A 19,293-nucleotide genomic window follows, 5' to 3' on the forward strand; every position below is an offset into this window, starting at 1 on the left:
AAATAATTTAATTTAGGGGGCACCTAGGGAGAAACTGATTGCAAATATGGATTCAGCATTAAAAATTCTTTATAATATCAAATTTTAAAGTCGATCTGAATCAAAAAATTTTTTTGGCAAAAAAATATCCAAGGTTATAGTCTTGGTTTTTCCGAAAAAATCGACCGATCGAATTCGAACATTTTATATTATTTTTGGGAAGTTTCGAGGTCGTAGATACCGAATCAAGCATCTATTTTTGTCAGAAAAATTTTTCTACACCTTAAAAGCTCAATTTACACACAACTGAAGTTGTGGGGCATATATACCCATTTTCCAAACCTCAAATTTAGGACAACAGAGGGCAGTCTGTTCGCTCGAAAATTTTTCCACAAAACTCGAAATATCTCGAAATTGAGAGCTTTTAGAAGCAAACTGATTGCAGATTTGTATTCGGTGTGGTCGAATACACCTTTAAACAAATTATTAGGCCAAAACATTTTTTCTCGAATTTCTTGGTTGTTTTCAAAAAGTTTTGATTTCGAGATAAATATACAGCTGGAAGTTTCTTCAGTATATCAAATTTTGAAGTTGATCCGATCTCAAATTTTTTCTTCGTTTAATCCCACAAAACAAAGGATATAGTAGCTCTAAGTTCTTTCAGGAAACATCTTTTAGCTGATAGGTGTTCAGAATTAAGAATTCTCATTAATATCAAATTTTGAAAGCTGATCAAAAACTCTTTTCGTAAAATGTATCTTACGCTTTTTGGCGAATGCACTTGATTATTTGGCATCCGCCATATGTTTTTCTAGGATTCTCCTATATGGCTCCATCTAGGAGAAATAGCTCTAACTAAGCTTGGTAGTGATGTCTACGTTACAGGATTCTACTTTTGATAGGCTGGGTATAGATTAGGTTCGGAATATTGTGTATAGATGGCTTACAGGCAAATATTTTGGAATTTTGAACAAAAACTCTCATAATTGATGTGCTATCAACTCCGTTTCAGATCAGTCAAAAGTAATAAATAATACCTCCTTTTCATTCAGAATTATATTTTTCTCATTAGGGTTTTAAAAGTATAAATACTATAAATGATGTAAAAGTTCAATATTTACTATAAATTAGACTTAAATAATCAATTTCAAATTTTACAAATCAATTCATTGAATATAATATTTTTGTAACACTAGTCAGACTTAATGAGAACACATCATTTTCAACAAGAAATGCAAACATAACAGGGGTTAGAATTTTGGCTTGTACTCACAAATTCTCCAACATATTGGAATTGAAGAGATGAATAAATTAAATAAAAGATGAAAGTTCAATAAATATCATAAACAGTTCGTTCCACAAAACTTTAAAACACACGAATTTAAAACTAATAATGAGGTAAAATGAAGGGGGTTACTTTTTTTTCTAGTTGAGATTTTTTAGTGGACCTGGGCTGTCACATTTGAAAGATCTGTTGGGGCTGCCTATATTCTCTTTGTCCTCATATAACGCTATTTTCTTAGTAGTCCTCTTGAGATCGGCGTTTTCTTTTTTGAGCTTTTCCAGTTTTTTCTCATGAATTCGAAGCTTAGATTCCAAATCAACATTAGTCTGAAAAACAGAATATATCTTCAACTTCACTCCTGAAAATAATAACGGAAAACAAATTTTCTATAATCCCTAAGAATCAAATCAGCACTATTGTTCAAGTTATTAATTTTTTTTTGTCTTAGCGGCGTCGACTGCATGGTCATTTTGTTCAAGTTATTGCTTGAATATTAAGTGATTTGACCTTAAATTACCTGTCTTGACAGAATTTTGTATTACTTCCAAAAATTTCGAAATTATTTGAATTTCCTTCAATCTAGTAAATCAACAAAGAAAATAAGGAATATTTTCAAGTGAAACAATTAATATAAACTCAAAAATATTTTTATTTTTCAATTTTGAAGGTGAGAACAAGAGTATTTTTTGTATTTCAGAAAAATATGAGTTAACGAAATATTAAGTATACCTCTAAAAATTTTTAACTTCTATTAATTATAGAATATATATTACTTTCAAGTTTAACACAGATTTTGGGTAAATAATATTGAAAATAAGTACTATTAAAATATAAAATACATCTGAAAACAAAATTTTTGGCTTATGATTATATCACTTTGTCCAATAATTTTATACGTACATGGTTCTATTTTGATAAGACATTCTTTCTAGAGAATCTCCTGAATATATTGACAAAAAGTTTATTATTTGCAAAAATATGACTAAATATCCCCTTGAAATCAACATTAAAAAAAGAGAAAACAACGACCACCCACACACTTAGCATATATATAGCAATTTGAAACAATATCATCATGAGATTGTTAGTCTTTACCTTTGAAAGTTCTTCATTTTTCGATTTCAAATTCACCATGTATTTTATTTTTTGCTTGTGATTCTGATGTCCTAATATTTCGGCGTATTTTTGTCCCAAATCTTTGGCCTCGTTTTCTATGTGGTCTTTGGCACTTTTCAAATTCTTCATTTCCAATTCGTAGGATTCTAATTGCTCTTTGAATGGAGCTATCAGAGCATTTTGTTCTTGAATCTGTAACAATAAAAAAAATATTCAAAAAGATAATACAAATCCTTTCCTATTCTAATTGTTACTGCAAAATCTTTCAATTCAAGAATATTTTAAGTGCAAAACTAATACATATTATACAACTGAAGTTTCAAATTCATTTGAACTCACCTTTTTCAAGTTCTTTCTATTAACTTCCTCTAGTGCATTCAATCTGTTGTTTACCGATAAAACTTTATTTTCCAGTTCAATTATTCTAGCATCTTTTTCAGAAATTGTTTCCTTATAAATTTCACATTGATTTTCCAGTTCTTTTACTTTAGTACAAGACTTTTGCCATTCTTCTTCACGTTTTCTCATCTCTTTAATTTCATTTTTTAAAATATCTATTTTAAAATCTAACTCTTTTCGTTCTAAAGCCCAATTCCTTTCTTTATCCATCAAATCATTCAGTTTGGTATTTATATCACTATTCTTACATTCTAATGTTTCGATTTTTTGGCAATGTCCCAAGTTTTCAGTTGTCAGTCTTTCAAGTTCTTTGTCTGCTTTCATCAACAAATCTTTAGAACCAATATTGAGAACTTGATGTTGTTCAAGCATCTGAAGGAGCTCTTCCCGTTCTTCCATTAATATTCTCATCTCTTCCTTCTGAATTATTTTATTGTTCTCTGCAATTAACTTGAACTTTTCTAGTTTGCTTATGAGATCTTCCTTCATCTGATTTATTTCTTCACGTGCCAATTTTGAATTTGATTCATTGTTGATTTCAAGTGCTTCATTGAGTACCTGAGCTTCTTTTAATTCATCAGACATCATGTTGAATTTGTATTCATAATCCAATAATTTTTCTTCGTTATTACATATTTCTTTTTTCAGTTGTTCAACGTCATGATATGATTCTTTCAGTCTATTTTTGAGAATGTTTACAGTATCCTGACTTCTTGAAATGGCTGCTTCATAAGTTTGTTTCTCTAGAAGCAATTGGTTCAATTGATTTTTTATTACCTCTTTCTCTCTGATTTCTTTCATCAGACGATAAAGTTTATTCTGAGCTTCAGAAAAACTAGACTGAAGTTTTTTGTACTTTAAATAAACATCATCATACTTCTTTTCAAGAATATTATATTTATTTGTGGTTTGTTCAAATTTGGACTTGTATTCATTTTTTTCAATTTCACTCTGTATTATACTGTATTCACTAATGGCTTGGCATTCCTTCAGAATTGCATTCGACTCGTTTTCCTTACTTTCAAGTTTCGATTTCCAAAAATTCTCAAGTTCTGAACATTTTTCTGTAGCCTGTATTTCAGAAATTATCTTTATTTCCCTCATTTTTTCTTCAAGCTGTGCTATACAAAGAGCATTTTGATCAAGTATCTGTTGTTTTTCTTCTTTTGATGACACTTTTAAGCTTTTGATCTCGTTGTGAAAAGAATTTTCCAATTCTTTTACCTTCAATTGACTCTGCAGTTTTTGTTCATCGAGAGCCATTTGCATTTCATGAATACTATTGAGCGTTTTGACCTCTATACTCTGCAATTCTGCCAAATGTTTTTCACGCATTCCTTCTATTTCATTTTTATGTTTTTCTTCTAGATGTTTTCGGTTTTCCCGCATTTGATCTAAATTCATCTGCATATGTTTAATTACTATATTTTTGGCACTAATTTCTTTTTCATATTCAGTTATTTCCTGCTGCTTGGTGCTCTGTAATTGTACCATTTCTTCATTCAATATTTCATTCTTGCTCTTCAACAACTCCAAATCAGATTCAACTTTTGATATTGTTTCATTAAGATCAAAAATTTCAGTTTCATGTTTTCTTAATAAGATATTTATTTCTGCATCATGAGAATCTCTCCACTTTAACATTTCATTTTCAAATTCCTCTTTCTCCTTTGAAACAGTGTCTTTTTCACACTGAATTTTATAGATGTTATTCTTCAAGTCCTCCAACTGTTCAGTCAATTCTTTGATGAAGGTATCTTTATTTTTACATTCAACTGTTTTTTCGTGCAGAAGATCTTTGTCTGATAATTTTAAATTTTGGAAGTTAGGTTTTGATGCTGAGCCCAAAGCATCTTTTCGCCTTTTTAATATTGTTGGCTGTAATTGATAAAGATAAATAAAAGATTGAAAGAGTTTTGGAAGAAGAAATATATACACCGAATATTAGAAGTTAATAAATAATCAGTGTAATTAAATAATTACACTGAATGTGAAAAGATAGATACTCCTGTTATAATGAAGAATATTTCAAGAACTATAATCGTATAAATAAGTTTGGAATCATTCAATAACAAATTTACATCTAGTGCAAAAATTATCTAATCAATGTTATTACTTTTTCCAATTATGAACAAAAGATTAATTTTAGCCGTTTTTCATCCTGATTTACTATTTTCTCATAGAGGCTTAGGGATTTAGCGAGTTAGTAGAACCAGTTGAGTTATATATAGGTTTTTCAAAAAATGTATTTGAATAATTTTTATTTCCACTTATCTTACTTTATTCAATTTTTCATTGTCTTATAGCTATGCAATTTACTGATTTGAAATATGAAGGTTTCAATAAGTAGATATTTGAGAATAATTATATCAACTATTAATCAACAGAGTTGGATAATTAATTATGATTAAAAGAATCTACCACGATATTCTCACATCAGGGCTCTATTTATTAGAATTCAATATTTTTGGAAAACAGAATTTTAGAGCGAAGAAAGGGTGATAAGATGAATAAATACAGATAATGCTAATGATATCATTTAATAACATTCAAACCTCAGCTAGATGTTATAAGTTTTGTGTTTGGAAAAATTCTAAATTATTTATATTATTCGAATAAAATTTATATGGAATATAAACAAGAAAAATCAATAAATCTTACCGTTCTGAAACAAGGGGTGCTCTGTGTAGATCCAGTCTCAGATATTGGAGGACTTTTATTATCTGCAAAACGTCCTTGTTGAGAAATAATTCCCAGTTTATGTTTTTGTTTGAGATCAACATTATAATCAGCTGGTGAGGGAGTAGCAACTGAAATTAAAAATTGCTTATTGAAAAAGAAACTTTGGAAACAATGCAAAATCGAATAACAAAAAAAACGTTATTCCTACAAACCTCGGATATCATTGAATCTCTTGATTTTAGCTCTTGGAAAAGACATAATTAAATATTGGATCAAGTACGGATGGAAATAAGGTTTTTGATTAACGTATTTTAATTAATTTTGATGATTATTGAAGCTAATAGTTGTTTACTGAATAACCGTCACACCACTGAAAACCCGCCATTTACCATTCTTTTGAATTCATTGCGAACGGTTGATAATTTGATAACAATCAAACTATCGCTGTTGCCAGATCGTTATTGCGCAATTGATCTACTATCCTGTTCTATGATCAATTAATAAAAGTAATGTTAATCCCGGATTACACTCAGAGCTGTCAGAAATGACTCATTCCGTTCTATGCTATAAAAATAGTGTTAAGCTCAGATTACACTCATAGCTGTCAGAGAAAAAATCTGACTTTATCGCACCATTGTTTAAACTTTTAACAATGATATTACATTAGGTACTTTGAAGTACCAAAGTTACTGTATCTTAGTTTTTTTTATGTTTATGAGGAAGAGTAACTAATATCTCCATTTCTGCTTAGTAAAGGTCGCAAGAAGTTTAAGAGATTACTACCAAAAAAAACTTCAACTTCAAAATTATGCTAAAAGTTAGCAGATATCCAAATTAAGTTCAAATACTTTTTCAAAAGATAACTTATCATTGTGAGTAGGTGATTTTCAAAAGTATCTTTTACAGCAATGTTTACTCTTCATAATTTAATAAGAATTGATCTCAGATGACGAATAATGATTTTCTGAGAGCTTGTCTTGATAATAACCAGTGGCGTACTAAATACCAAGATATTGAGCTTAAGGTGGTAATGGTAATATTTAGGAATTGCAAAATTCGTACATCTACAGGATGTAACTAAATAAGTGTGAATATTTTTCAATGTGTATTATGGTCGCAAATACAAAACAGTATTTTATCAATACATGAAACTCGTTTTTTGTCCATTTTTCAAGCAACAAATGTAGCGATATATTAATTCAAACTTAACTCTTTATGTAATTTTGAGTAAGCAAACTTCTTCACTTTTTTTTCTTTATCCCCACCCAAGGCTTATGTCTGGGTACGCCACTAGGTACTAACAAGAGAAAAAGTGGCATAGGCGGTGCATCTGTTCCTTAGAGCGAGCACTTATTTTGTGACGTCATTGAAAGATATCAGATTTAATATTCTCATTATCACTGAAAGAAATTACAGTAACATTTATAACAACTGAGATAATTTTTATTGCCGGCCCTTAGATAATTGTTGAATAAATTCTAGGTACATTCGAGACAAAATAGAATGAGGAATAGATCGACGATTTCAAGTTTTATATTTTTCACAAAAGAGTTTTTTGTTTCAGTCTATTATGAATCCCACAGAATTTCAGCATTTACAAATACGAATAAACAAAAAAAAAATGGCAAAAGCCATTGACTTCACGTCATATCTTTCCTCATTTTTGTCATTTAATACTCATCTATATCGGTGATAGCAAAAATAAATCAAACAAAAATTTTGAGCGGGACTTCCATTCTTCATAAATAACCAATCACTATCGTAAATAGTTAAGAAGAGGAAGTGTTTATTTGATGGCCAGTGTATTAGGCAGCTACCTAATGATGCATTTTTAACATGAAGATTCTCTCGAACCATATAACAAAGCATATAAATGCTTCGAAAAATTTATTTTTATTTCAGTCTTTCGTGATACTAGTTTAAAATTGAGCGCAAGCTATCGCTAGGTCCTGCCATCCACTCTATTTTGTCAGAATCAATGTAAGTACGTAATTTTTTTTTATTTTAACATATTTAACTACAGTTATTTAGTATTTTATTTTCAATTGTAAACCTAAGGTATCATTTCTAAAAAAATGCCAGGATTTTTTAAGTTTTAAATATTCGCAATATTTGTATCAAATAATTGAAGCTATTCGTCTAAAAAATTATGCAAAATAATATCTACCTACCTTGATGAAAAATTTAAATTCACTCCTATTTTATTTGAAATGAAATATAAAATAAAAGTTTGCCTTTTTCCAAATTTCCCATTGCTTAACTGATAAATCAATAAATTTTAATTTCAGACAATTGGGAACTTCAGATCCAGTGATTATTCCAACTGAAAAAATGCAGAGAAATATCGTTACGAGGAATTCCTTCAGTAAACGAATTACTAGTGCAACTGAAAATTCGAGAAGCAATGAACCAAAAAAAGTTGTTTTGCCAGTGAAAGGAACCCCAAAAACAATTACATTGGCGAAAACATCGAAAGATCAACAAACTGGAAACATGAGTCAAAATATGAAACAAAAAATCCAGCCCACCAAAGAAGTGCAACATACTTCCACAGAAAAAAAATCAAAAAAACCATTTGAATCTCTGATGAAACGACTGGAACAAGCGGAAGAAATATTCAAAAAATATTCACCTCTCCAACATGTTGTGAAAAAAGAGAAAAATCAACTCAAAGAGTCTAAACTAGTGAAGCAACCTACATCAGAAAAAATTATTAGGAATATTTCAAAAAGTGAACCCCCTAAAAAACAAACGAATCAACTAGCAAAAAAGAACCAACCCATCAAACAAGAAGTGAAAACAAGAGAACCAGCTATTGAGAAACCAAATCAGAAGGAAATGTTGGCAGTGAAAAGAAGTTCAAGTTTTAAACAACAAAACACATACCTGCAGAGGAAAGACAATCAGAAAGAATTGTTGACAGCTAAGAAACAAAGAAGTTCAAGTTTTAGACAACCTAATACGTCATACCTGCCTAGGAAGGCTGTCATTTCTCAACAAGGATTAAAGACAGATGTTAAACCTGTGAAAGAACTGCGAAATGAAAATATTTCAAACAGCAATACTTCCCAGAAAAAATACCAATTGTTGGATGAAATCTTTGAAAAATATAAATCCATTCGGCAAGACACTAAATCAGTGCAATATCCAGGTTGTGAGAAAAATTCAAAAACTCAGATTGTTGCTAATAATGGAAATTGTGAAGAAGATTCAAAAAAAGATAACAGGAATAAAGAAAATGAATCAGGACCTATGCAAACGAGACTAGACGATCAGGAGCAAAAATTATTGAAGATGTCGAATAAAGAAACTGATTTTGGAAAGAAAATGGAAATACTGCAAAAGATTTCTGATTATCAGAAGAAAGAAAATGAAAGGACTGTAACCAATCTATCAAATATTATTGAAGAAGGTAACATGATTTTTAATCGTACTCCGTAAGTTATGAAAATTTTTCAATTCCAATAATGAAAATTGTGGGATTTATATCCCGAAAATTGAATTCGGAAAATAACATCTAAATATTGTTGTTATGTAAATAATATTGATTAAAAATGTTGAGAGGAATTTGGATTTTGTCCAAATTTTGTAATCAGTTTATCCACTGATGTTACTAAATCAACAATGTAAATAAAATTCTTTTAGTGTGAGAGTCTTGTATATTTTCAATATTATTCTGTGTCAGAATTTTTGACTTCATTTTCCATTTGGAACTGAAGCCAACAATGTTTATTTTTTTAATTAAAATACCTAGTGTTTTGTCTGTGATAGAAATATACCTGATTCTTAAATGTTACTAATTCATTAAAATATTACATTTTCAGAAACAATAAAATTTTCTTTTATTCTAGTTTTTACCCCTTTTCTAATTGTTTGGGTAATTGTATTGTTATCTTGTATTTTTCAGAATAAAGAAATTATTATTCATATGAATATTCATCTTTCCTGCTTTTTTGTCCCTGTTGTATGTTAATTTATAATGAAAATGTACCTATCACTATATTATTAAGAATAATTTAAGTATGAATTCTTAGAAGTGATTAAGATCTACTTAACTCCTGCATTTCCAAAACAAGGTGTTCCATTTTCAATACGAGAAACTTTAAGAACGAGTTCTTGTTTTTGGTGTGAGTATTTCTTTCAATAATGAACTTTTGGCTTGGGTTGAAGACCAAAATGATCCGAAATATTTTTCATATTATTAACAGCTTTCTTAATGATTTGAGATATTCAACGAGGAAATATTAAAACCATAGTTTGAATTCGTGCCGATCAATTGAAAACAACCTTTAAAAACGAGTACTTTATTATATCAACAAGTTCATAAGTATCACAATGGTTTAAATAAAACACAGTAGCATACTATGCTTCGACAAATAAATATAAAAAAATAAGTAATACATTTAAAAATAATTGTGTGTCTCAACTGATCCTCTCAATGCTCCTTCGAATGAATGATCTTGGTAGCATAATAAGCTATTTTCGTCGAAAATTCCGACGACAATCTGTACTTCAGAGCTAGATATGCAGATACCCTGAAGAATATCATGAAACCAAAGACACCACATACTTGTGTGAGGTAAGTAGTGCCTGTCAAACCCATATCTCTCATCAGTTCACTGGGATTGTTATAGTGACAGTATATTTCATCATTACATTCCAATGGTGACCTGTTGTCAAAAACGGAATTACAAAATCCCACCAATGCCAATCTGACATAGGACATTGCTATCACTATTTGCATGTGAGGTTCTATCGCATTCCTGTAGCCCATTCCATACATTGCAAGAGCGAGAAGAGGAGCAAGAGTTAAAGGTCCAACAACGGATCCATTCTGTGGAAAAAAGATTAATTACTTGAAATAATTCACCATGTGTGTTGGTAATATTGTAGTTTTGAAAGCCAATTTCCCTGTATTTTTAGGGCTTTGGGACAGGGAAGAGTCTCAAACGATATTTCTTTACGGCCGGCCGTAAATACGATAACTCCCGAACGGAAAACCTCACAAAGTTTCAGAGTAGGTTTCCAAAATAAGAGAAAATAATTTTATAATAACTTTTTTCAGTTGAACCAGCCATATTTCTGTTGTCATGAAGAGATTCAACTTATACAAGATGTTGACGAATCAATGCGACAAAAACCAATTCGTATTGAGATTAAAATAATGCAACAAGTACATCGGCACCATAGCAAAGGGTTGACAACGTTAACATTAGAAATTACCCGGTTTTGTGGATACAGTTGGCTCCTCGCATACGTCATCAGTGACGTCAAGCCATTACCAGAATACTAGTATAATGTTGAATGCAGAAACACACTTGTCACAAGAGTGTTTCTGCCTTGAAGCGCATAGAAACATTTAAAGTGATGCATTATTTGAATTTTTTTTTGACTTACCAAAATATTACAGATGGCTCCTATAGAAAATCCAAGTCCTTGCGAACAAAGTCCTACACTTATACCCATCACAGCGAATAAAATGAATCTGTCAATTTCCATGGGTTGGTCGGTAAAAACATATACAATCACGGAAAACATCAATCCTAAGACGATCTGCAAGAATATCAAAGTAACCATCATCAGTCGAATTTTAAATGACCAATCAGTCGATAACTTACAAGCATTGGTAACCCACACACTGTAATCGCTAAGTAGTAGGCTTTCAGACTGTACCATCTATTGAAGTATTCCCTCTTCATCAACTTCACTTCTAGAGGAACTGTAAAAAAAAAAAAAATTGGGTTAGGTGTTGATACATCTCGGTGAATTTTTTTTTTATAGAGGTTAGTTGATATCTTTTGAAAACTATTATCGTTTATACTTAGTTAGGTCAACATAAATGTTGGCTGAAGAGGATCTCTAGATCCCTGGGAGTGAGTCTTCTATCTTGCAAACCGAGACACTAGCTATCTATACTTGAGCCCAAGAGTGTCTTGAAAGAAACCTCAAGGGGGCGCGTGTTTACATCACTAGAGACGGCCAGGCCACGCTTAGATCCCTGGAATCATATAGCCAGGGGTCTCTATTGATATGGGAGTGCCGTAATATCATAAAGCAACTGGCCAGAGGCAATAAAGCAACTCTACTATGGGTACCGGGGAATTGTGGTATTGAAGAAAATGAAAAAGCCGATGAACTTGCAAAAAGGGCATCGAGGTTGACACCTATTGGTACTTAGCCCTTCTGTGGGTTCGGAAAATACCAATAAAGGCTGTGGTCCAACAATGGGAGATGGACAATAGGAAAACCCTCTGGAGGAATACTCCAGGTCTTGCTCAGGTAAAGAACCTACTCAAATGAGAAAGTCAGTTAATGCTGGATAGCGATCAAAATCTCAATTTTCAGCTGGCAAGGTTATGGTATCCGTTTTTTATTCATTAACTATCTTGACAAAATGAAAACCATCAAAAATGGATATTACATAACGTAATTGAAACGACTAAGTACACAAATTGAGAAAAAACTTCCTCAAATGCAAATTCTCTTCCACCAAGACAAATTTGAAAGAAGTTTGACACTCTAATGAAGAAGCAATTGATGAGACTGAAGCCTATTTTGATAGCAAAGACCAATATTTCTTCAAAAAAAGTATTAAAAAGTTTGAGTACATACAGGGTGTTCTTAAATTGGAGGTACAAAGAGAAATGAGAATTCCTTGGATAATAAAAATTTTTTTTTCATAAAGTCCTCAAACTCTTTGTTTTCAAGATACAGAGTGTTGCTTGTAGAGCTACTTTTTTGTGATGATTTTACCAGTTTGACGAATCTTTGTTTTATTAATCTTCACCATGGATTGGGTAAATAAGTACCAAAACTTATAATTAATTTATTCATCACAGCTTACTAACTGGATCTTTATAATGATTTGGATTTTCCTGAGGATCACTAGGGAATTGTCTGAACCTTTTTTCTTGAAATCGGTAGCAGAGAAGACGAAACTTCAAAAAACCAGAAAGTGTAGTACTGGACCAAAATTTCTGTTTTCATTTTTCTGAACTACCAGCGGTCTACCAAAAAACAGTTCTGGAAGAAAGTAGCGGCACTGTTCCAGAAGTTTCCTTAAATTTTGCATTAAAAATTAGCATATCACATGATGAAAACCTAAAATTGGTATATCCACACCGAATTAAAGTTAAATATGTGAATGGAAGGTACTATGAGAAAAAACTTAAAAAAAAATCAAACTTCAATGCCCGATATCTTAAGCATTTGCGGGTATATGTTCATAGAAATTTTTTTCTTGAAATGGTTCGAAGAATCTGTCATTTCTCTTTGTATGTGTATCCAATCCGGGATTACCCTGCTTATGAAGGTGACTATGTTGACGAGAATAGTAGAATTTTCAAGAAAAAATGTGTTTTACAGTTATAGACACCAATACTATTGATTTTGTCATAAAAACTGATTTTTAATAACCTTATTCATACATAGGATTTTTCAATTCAATTTTTTTATCGTTCAACTATCGTCTATTATATTTGTTTATCATTTTTATTCACACATCTATTTTTACGATGTAGAAATATAGGGACGCCAATATTTGTTACACAAATACAAACACTTCCATAATTTGAATTAAAATTGTTTAACGTTTCTATACTTACATATAACAGTTGCCGTCATAACGTAAGTGTACATGAAAAAAACGGTGACACATAAAAGTAACTTGAACGTAGAAACAATCTGAGAGGCATTGTTTCCAACTCCATAGAAGATTCCTCCGATCAGTAACGCAGATGCTAGATGATGGAAAAATTGTATGTACAATACTGATTTGTTTCTGGAAAGCTGCAAGATCATTCTTCCAAGCAAAATCACGAATTGGGTCCATATGGAGGCTGGATATTCGACACTCATATCTGACAAGCCCATCTGTGTGGTATCTTGATATATTTCACATGAGTGCATGTACATTTCAGGATTCACTGAAACTTTTGGTTTTAGGTTGGCCTTTCCGTTTTGCGTGTGTGTTGCCAATGTTGTTATTGTTTCAGGCATTTCGTGAACTAAGTCGATGACTGGAAAAAAAGAGTTGATGAAGGAAAACATCGACATTATAAAACAGAAATAATGAAAATTGTACCACCTCCACTGTGGCTTATTATTTCATCTCTTAACGCAAAATACTTCCACATATATCGAAAATGAAAAGTATAAGTTACCTACTTTTTTTTTAATTTTCGATGGAATAATTTTTCAGTTTCTTTATCAATTAATATTTGTATCTACATATAGTTATAGGGTACCTAATGTGCATTGCATGAATCTTTTGTGTAACTGTTTAGTTGTTTTGATATAACTAAGTCTTTTTGTGTATTTTCAGATGCAGTTCTATGTCTCTATGAAGTCAATTGCAATTAAAATTGCCATGAAATTGCAATAACGCTGAATTTTTGCGTCGATATGTGACATATATATGTATGTGGCTCCATTCTTTCACGCCGAAGTCCAATCGACAGTCAGCTGAGTGGACTGCACACGATGAACCGAATCCAAAACGAGGAGAAACACAACAGTCAGCTGGCAAGGTTATGGCATCAGTATTATGGGATCCGCAAGGTATTATATTCATTGATTGCCTCCAAAAGGGTCAGACCATTAACAACAATTATTATATAGCGTTATTGGATGGTTTAAAGGAAGAAATCGTTAAAAAACGGCCCCATTTGAAGAAAAATATAGGGCTGTTTCATCAAGACAATGCGCCTTGTCACAAATCAATGAAAATAATAGCAAAACTGCATGAATTAGGCTTCGAATTGCTTTTGCATCCACTGTATTCGCCAGATCTGGCCCCCATCGTCTTTTTCCTGTTCTCAGACCTCAAAAGAATGCTCGCTGTAAAGAAATTTAGCGCCAATGAAGAATAATCGCCGAAACTCAGGCCTATTTTGAAGCGAAAGACAAATCGTACAACAAAAATGGTATCGAAAATTTGGGAGATCGCTTTAATCGCTGTATCGCCCTCGAAGGCAACTATGTTGAATAATAAAATCGAATTTTGCAAAAAAATGTGTTTTACTATGGTAGACCGGGGACTTTTTAATTGGCCTGTTACCTCTACCTTCTTAGGTTAGAGGTTACCACTCTTTTTTTCAAGATTAGAAATTAAATTTTCCTAAATGCATCAGTAGCTTAGAGATACAGTAAAGTAATAAGATTCTTTTTTTAACATTAATTTTTCTGTCCCTATTATTATCTTATATATGGTATACTATTGAAACACAAAACTCATTTAAATTCTACTCACTATATTCAACTGGAGTATGTGACTGAGGACAATTGAACTGTGCTCTTGAAAGGAAAGGTACTAATTCATTGGGACTTCCATTATATACACAACATCCATTGGCGAGAATATAAACCTGAAAATAGAAATTTTTTAGACAATCCTTTCATTAAATGAATGATATTCTTTCAAATCCGGCAACGAGATAATTTTTGACAAATCTGCCGCTGAAAAACTGCGTTGAAAAATACAGGGTGTCCCAATAAAAAACACCAACTCTCCTCTATATTTCTAAAACGGTAATTGATTTCTATGATCTGTTACGAGCATCATAAAATCAATAGTTGGCATTACTGTTCAAGATGGCGACCGATTTAACAGTTGTCAAGTGATTTATTCTCAGTTTGGTTTGGCAATTCATCATGAATAGATTCACGCCTGAACAATGCTTGCAAATAGTGCAATTTTATTTCAAAAATAATGGTTCTGTGCGGAATACGTATCGCGCACCACGTCCATTTTATTTTGTTTAGCGATGAAGCGCACTTCTGGTTGAATGGCTACGTCAACAAACAAAACTGCCGCATTTGGAGTAGGTAAAGCTAATCCTCAAACGTATGTCGAAACACCGTTACATCCAGAAAAACTGACTGTTTGGTGCGCTTTATGGGCTGGTGTAATCATTGGTCCGTACTTCTTCAAAAACGATGATGGCCAGAACGTTACAGTCAATAGTGATCGGTAAAGAGCCATGATTACTAACTTTTTCATTCCTGAATTGAACAACCATGATGTCCAGGAGCTGTGGTTCCAACAAGACGGCGCAACATGTCACACAGGTCGTGCCACAATCGATTTATTGAAAGACAAGTTTGGTGACCGCCTAATTTCACGTTTCGGACCTGTGAATTGGCCTCCAAGATCTTGTGATTCAACACCGCTAGACTACATTCTGTGGGGCTATGTAAAGTCATTGGTCTATGCGGATAAGCCACAAACCCTTGACCATTTGGAAGACAACATTCGCCGTGTTATTGCCGATATACGGCCACAAATGTTGGAAAAAGTCATCGAAAATTGAACGTCCAGATTGGACTACATCCGAGCCAGCCGTGGCGGTCATATGCCAGAAATCATATTTAAAATGTAATGCCACAAGATTATCTTGCGGATAAATAAAATTCATGTCAATCGAATAATCCATCGTTGTTTCATTGCAATTTTAAGTTCTATAGCTCTAAAAAAAACACCCTTTAGTTTTCGAGATGCTTTCAGTGAGCATCGACTTTGGGACTCCCTGTACACAATGCTCTCAAAATCAGGTGTCAAAGTGCACCGCAATAAAAAATTAACTACCTACCTGATCAAATGATTGGAATAACGAAGTGGGCGGTTGATGTATTGTGCAAATAACTGTTCTTCCTTCCTTGCTTATATCATACAACAAATCCATGCATTTTTTAATAGCGAAATTATCCAAACCTCTGCAAAACAAAATACGATATTTAATGCAAATTAAACGAGGTTGAAATGAATAAATGTTTATTTAGATATTCATATTAAATTTCCAATGGCGTCGAAATGTTTGCATAATGCTGCAACATGTTTATCGCCATTGAGAAACTCAACGTAAACTGACTCACGTTGTAGGCTCATCTAAAAAAATAACGGGTGGGTTATTGACTAGTTCCAGGCCTACTGCTAGTCTCTTTTTTTGCCCCCCTGATAAGTATTCGGTTCTTGTTTCTAAGCATCTTTCCAGTCCTAAGAGTTTGCATATTTCTTCTACCTAAAAACAAGATAATGTTGGCTTTTACCAATTCGATCTTTTTTAAATTATCAGGTGTGTGAATAAGTCTTTCCCGTTTTTTGTAAGAGATGGCGCCACCAATACTGTGCGAGTATTTAATGGTTACATATGTCATAATCAAAGCTTATTCATCTGTCAACAATTCCACACTAACACATTAGTTGAAATTTTTTCGCATCATACATTTTTGAAATCGTGAAAATGTCGAAATTTGAGCCGAGTCGACGTCATTTGCGGGAAGTTTCACTTTATTGGTTCAATTTGAAGAAATCTGCTGCCGAGGCGCATCGGTTGCTTCAGGAAGCTTATGGAGAAGGTTGTGTCGATGATTCAAGTGTTCGCGGATGGTTTCGACGCTTCAAAAGTGGCGATTTCGACGTGGAAGACAAGGAGCGTTCCGGGCGGCCGCAAATCTTTGAAGATCAAGAATTGGCGACTTTGCTTGATGAAGATTCGTGTCAAACGCAAGAAGAACTTGCTGAAGCATTGGGAGTTGATCGAACAACCATTTCCAAGCGTTTGAAAGCCATGGGAATGATCCAAAAGCAAGGAAAGAGACGTCGAACGGCGTTTTTTCACTTGCGAACAGCTGCTTCAGCGACATAAAAGAAAGGGTTTTCTGCATCGTATCGTGACTGGCGATGAAAAGTGGATCCGTTACGATAATCAGAAGCGAAGAAAATCATAGGGACTACCCGGCCATGCATCATCATCGACGGCCAAGCCAAATATTCATGGCGCCAAGCTCATGCTCTGTATATGGTGGGACCAGCTAGGTGTGGTTTACTATGAGCTTCTGAAACCGAATGAAAGGATCACAGGCGAGGTCTATCGACGACAATTGATGCGTTTGAGCCGCGCACTGCGAGAAAAACGGCCACGATACTCCGACAGGCACGACAAAGTTATTTTGCAACATGACAATGCTCGCCCACATGTTACACAGCCGGTGAAAACATACTTAGAAACGCTCAAATGGGAAGTCCTACCCCACCCGCCGTATAGTCCAGACATTGCTCCGTCTGATTACCATCTCTTCAGATCGATGCCGCATGGCCTGGCTGACCAGCACTTCCATTCCTACGAGGAAGCCAAAAAATGGGTGGATGACTGGATAGAGGCCAAACCGGTCGAATTTTTTCGCAACGGGATTCGTATGTTGCCAGAAAGATGGGGAAAAGTTGTAGCTAGCGATGGCCAATACTTTCAATAATTCATTTGTAACCATTTTTTCACAATAAAGACTCAAAATTTGAAAAAAAACGGGAAAGACTTATTCACACACCTTATATATACAGGCAAATTAAATGGGATAGCTCTACAACCTGAATCTTCAGTAGCATCTGTTTGTTAGCCATGACATTTAAATATAAAGAGTGTTCCTCAATTAGAGGTAGAAACGAAAATGAGAGATTAATTCGATCATTTTCAGATGAAAAAGTCCTATAAACATGAGCCTGCAAACGATTTGTGCTTCTTGTAGTCCCCCTTTTTGAGTGATGATTATACCAGTTAATTGAATCTTTATGACTCATTGCTACAGACTGGGAAAATAAGCATCAAAACTAATAATTTATTCATTACAGTTTACTAACTAGGTTTTTAGAACAATTTGGATTTTCCTAAGGATTTCGATGGAATTGTTCGAAATTTCTTTCTCCAAATCGGTAGCAGATACGACAAAACTTGAGAAAACCAAAAATTTAGTACTAGACTAAATTTTCAGTTGAATAATCGAAAAAATCAAACTCTTTAACACTCTGTATCTCGAAAACAAAACGTTTGCGGGCTCATGTTCATGGGACTTTTTTCCCTAAAATTATCTGAGGATTCTTTCATTTTCCTTGAATACCTTCAATTTAGGAGCACCTGTATTATAGGTAAGCAACAATTGTAAGACAGAAGAGCAATACTTACAGTTGACAATTTTTCTTCTAGGCTAATGCGTGGTCCTAGCTTCAAATTAGCAGCTATTAACATTGATTCTTTAACTGACAGCCTAGGTTGAATGATATCATCCTGCATAATGTAGGATGACAGTTTGTTGAAGATCTTCATATCACGTGGTCGGTCATTCATTTTTATCGTTCCTTTAACCCCAGCTGATCTGCAAAGAAATTGATATTTTGTAACGTAGGCGTGTGGACTGATTCCGAAAATTTTCATCCAAAATCTGCTATAGATTATTAACCATTCCATTCAGAAATTGCTAATTCAGATCAGTTAATAAAATAAAATTACGAAAATCAGAAAAAAAGCTAGCGCCCAAGTTGCAGTCAACAATTTACTTTTTTTCTATACTTGTTTTCTTAGGGCGATATTAATCCACCAGAGGGCGTCTTGTTATTTGTAATTTTGGGTCGCCACTTGCAGGATTCCCCTGTTTGAAAGAATCAACGTATAAGAGTTTTATATCAATGCTCCAATCCAAGTTAGTCTTTCACTAAATGATCTTTTGAAGTATTAAACTTTGACGGAAAAAGTACTCCTGATTTTCCTAATTACCCATTATGTTATACTTACACATATCCTGCTAATATATTCAGTAAAGTGCTTTTTCCAGCCCCACTAGGGCCCAAAATGGCAGTCAATTCTCCTGATCTAAATATTCCATTTACACCTTTCAGTAACTTCCTCCAACCTATAAAGAAAAAAAATATTTAAAACAATAAAAACACATTTCAAATTCCACAAAATAATAACAAAAATGAGTATAATTTACTCAGTCTTCCGAAAACAAATGTTCACATTTTACAAAATGTAAAATGTGAACAAGCCACTCTACAGTCAAAC

The 19,293-nt window shown here is 33.0% G+C and overlaps 3 protein-coding genes across 3 annotated transcripts in view; 1 reads left to right on the forward strand and 2 right to left on the reverse strand.

Moving 5' to 3' along the window:
- Positions 1 to 1,020: 1,020 nt before the first annotated feature.
- Positions 1,021 to 5,881, reverse strand: LOC123684364 (hyaluronan-mediated motility receptor-like). Its single transcript, XM_045623594.1, has 5 exons — positions 5,674 to 5,881; positions 5,441 to 5,589; positions 2,720 to 4,657; positions 2,360 to 2,572; positions 1,021 to 1,590 (listed from the first exon to the last, which is right to left on the reverse strand). The coding sequence occupies exons 1-5, from the start codon at positions 5,717 to 5,719 to the stop codon at positions 1,405 to 1,407; spliced, it is 2,532 nt and encodes an 843-aa protein (XP_045479550.1). The 5' UTR covers positions 5,720 to 5,881; the 3' UTR covers positions 1,021 to 1,404.
- A 1,911-nt stretch (positions 5,882 to 7,792) lies between these two features.
- LOC123684480 (neurofilament heavy polypeptide-like) lies at positions 7,793 to 8,902 on the forward strand. Its single transcript, XM_045623763.1, has one exon. It carries the CDS (start codon positions 7,793 to 7,795, stop codon positions 8,900 to 8,902), a length of 1,110 nt encoding a protein of 369 aa, XP_045479719.1.
- An 847-nt stretch (positions 8,903 to 9,749) lies between these two features.
- Positions 9,750 to 19,293, reverse strand: part of LOC123684290 (ATP-binding cassette sub-family G member 1-like) — a 31,637-nt gene continuing 22,093 nt past the window's right edge. The window contains exons 2-10 of the mRNA XM_045623486.1: positions 19,024 to 19,141; positions 18,418 to 18,607; positions 16,334 to 16,479; positions 16,051 to 16,174; positions 14,712 to 14,826; positions 13,066 to 13,479; positions 11,080 to 11,180; positions 10,859 to 11,014; positions 9,750 to 10,295 (exon numbers count right to left, since the gene is read on the reverse strand). Coding sequence (XP_045479442.1) covers positions 9,897 to 10,295; positions 10,859 to 11,014; positions 11,080 to 11,180; positions 13,066 to 13,479; positions 14,712 to 14,826; positions 16,051 to 16,174; positions 16,334 to 16,479; positions 18,418 to 18,607; positions 19,024 to 19,141 — 1,763 coding nt within the window. The 3' untranslated portion in view covers positions 9,750 to 9,896. The remainder of the gene's footprint in view (positions 10,296 to 10,858; positions 11,015 to 11,079; positions 11,181 to 13,065; positions 13,480 to 14,711; positions 14,827 to 16,050; positions 16,175 to 16,333; positions 16,480 to 18,417; positions 18,608 to 19,023; positions 19,142 to 19,293) is intronic.

The sequence above is a fragment of the Harmonia axyridis genome, chromosome 7, assembly GCF_914767665.1.
Source record: "Harmonia axyridis chromosome 7, icHarAxyr1.1, whole genome shotgun sequence".
In the NCBI taxonomy this organism is placed as follows: Eukaryota; Metazoa; Arthropoda; class Insecta; order Coleoptera; family Coccinellidae; genus Harmonia; species Harmonia axyridis.

Excerpts from the sequence above, each read along its gene's own strand:
- LOC123684364 (XM_045623594.1), bottom strand. The coding sequence starts at position 5,719 with ATGTCTTTTCCAAGAGCTAAAATCAAGAGATTCAATGATATCCGAG. Across the intron at positions 5,590-5,673 it reads GAGATTCAATGATATCCGAG|TTGCTACTCCCTCACCAGCT; the intron begins GTTTGTAGGAAT and ends TTTTAATTTCAG. Across the intron at positions 4,658-5,440 it reads GCACCCCTTGTTTCAGAACG|CCAACAATATTAAAAAGGCG; the intron begins GTAAGATTTATT and ends TATCAATTACAG.
- LOC123684480 (XM_045623763.1), top strand. The coding sequence starts at position 7,793 with ATGCAGAGAAATATCGTTACGAGGAATTCCTTCAGTAAACGAATTACT.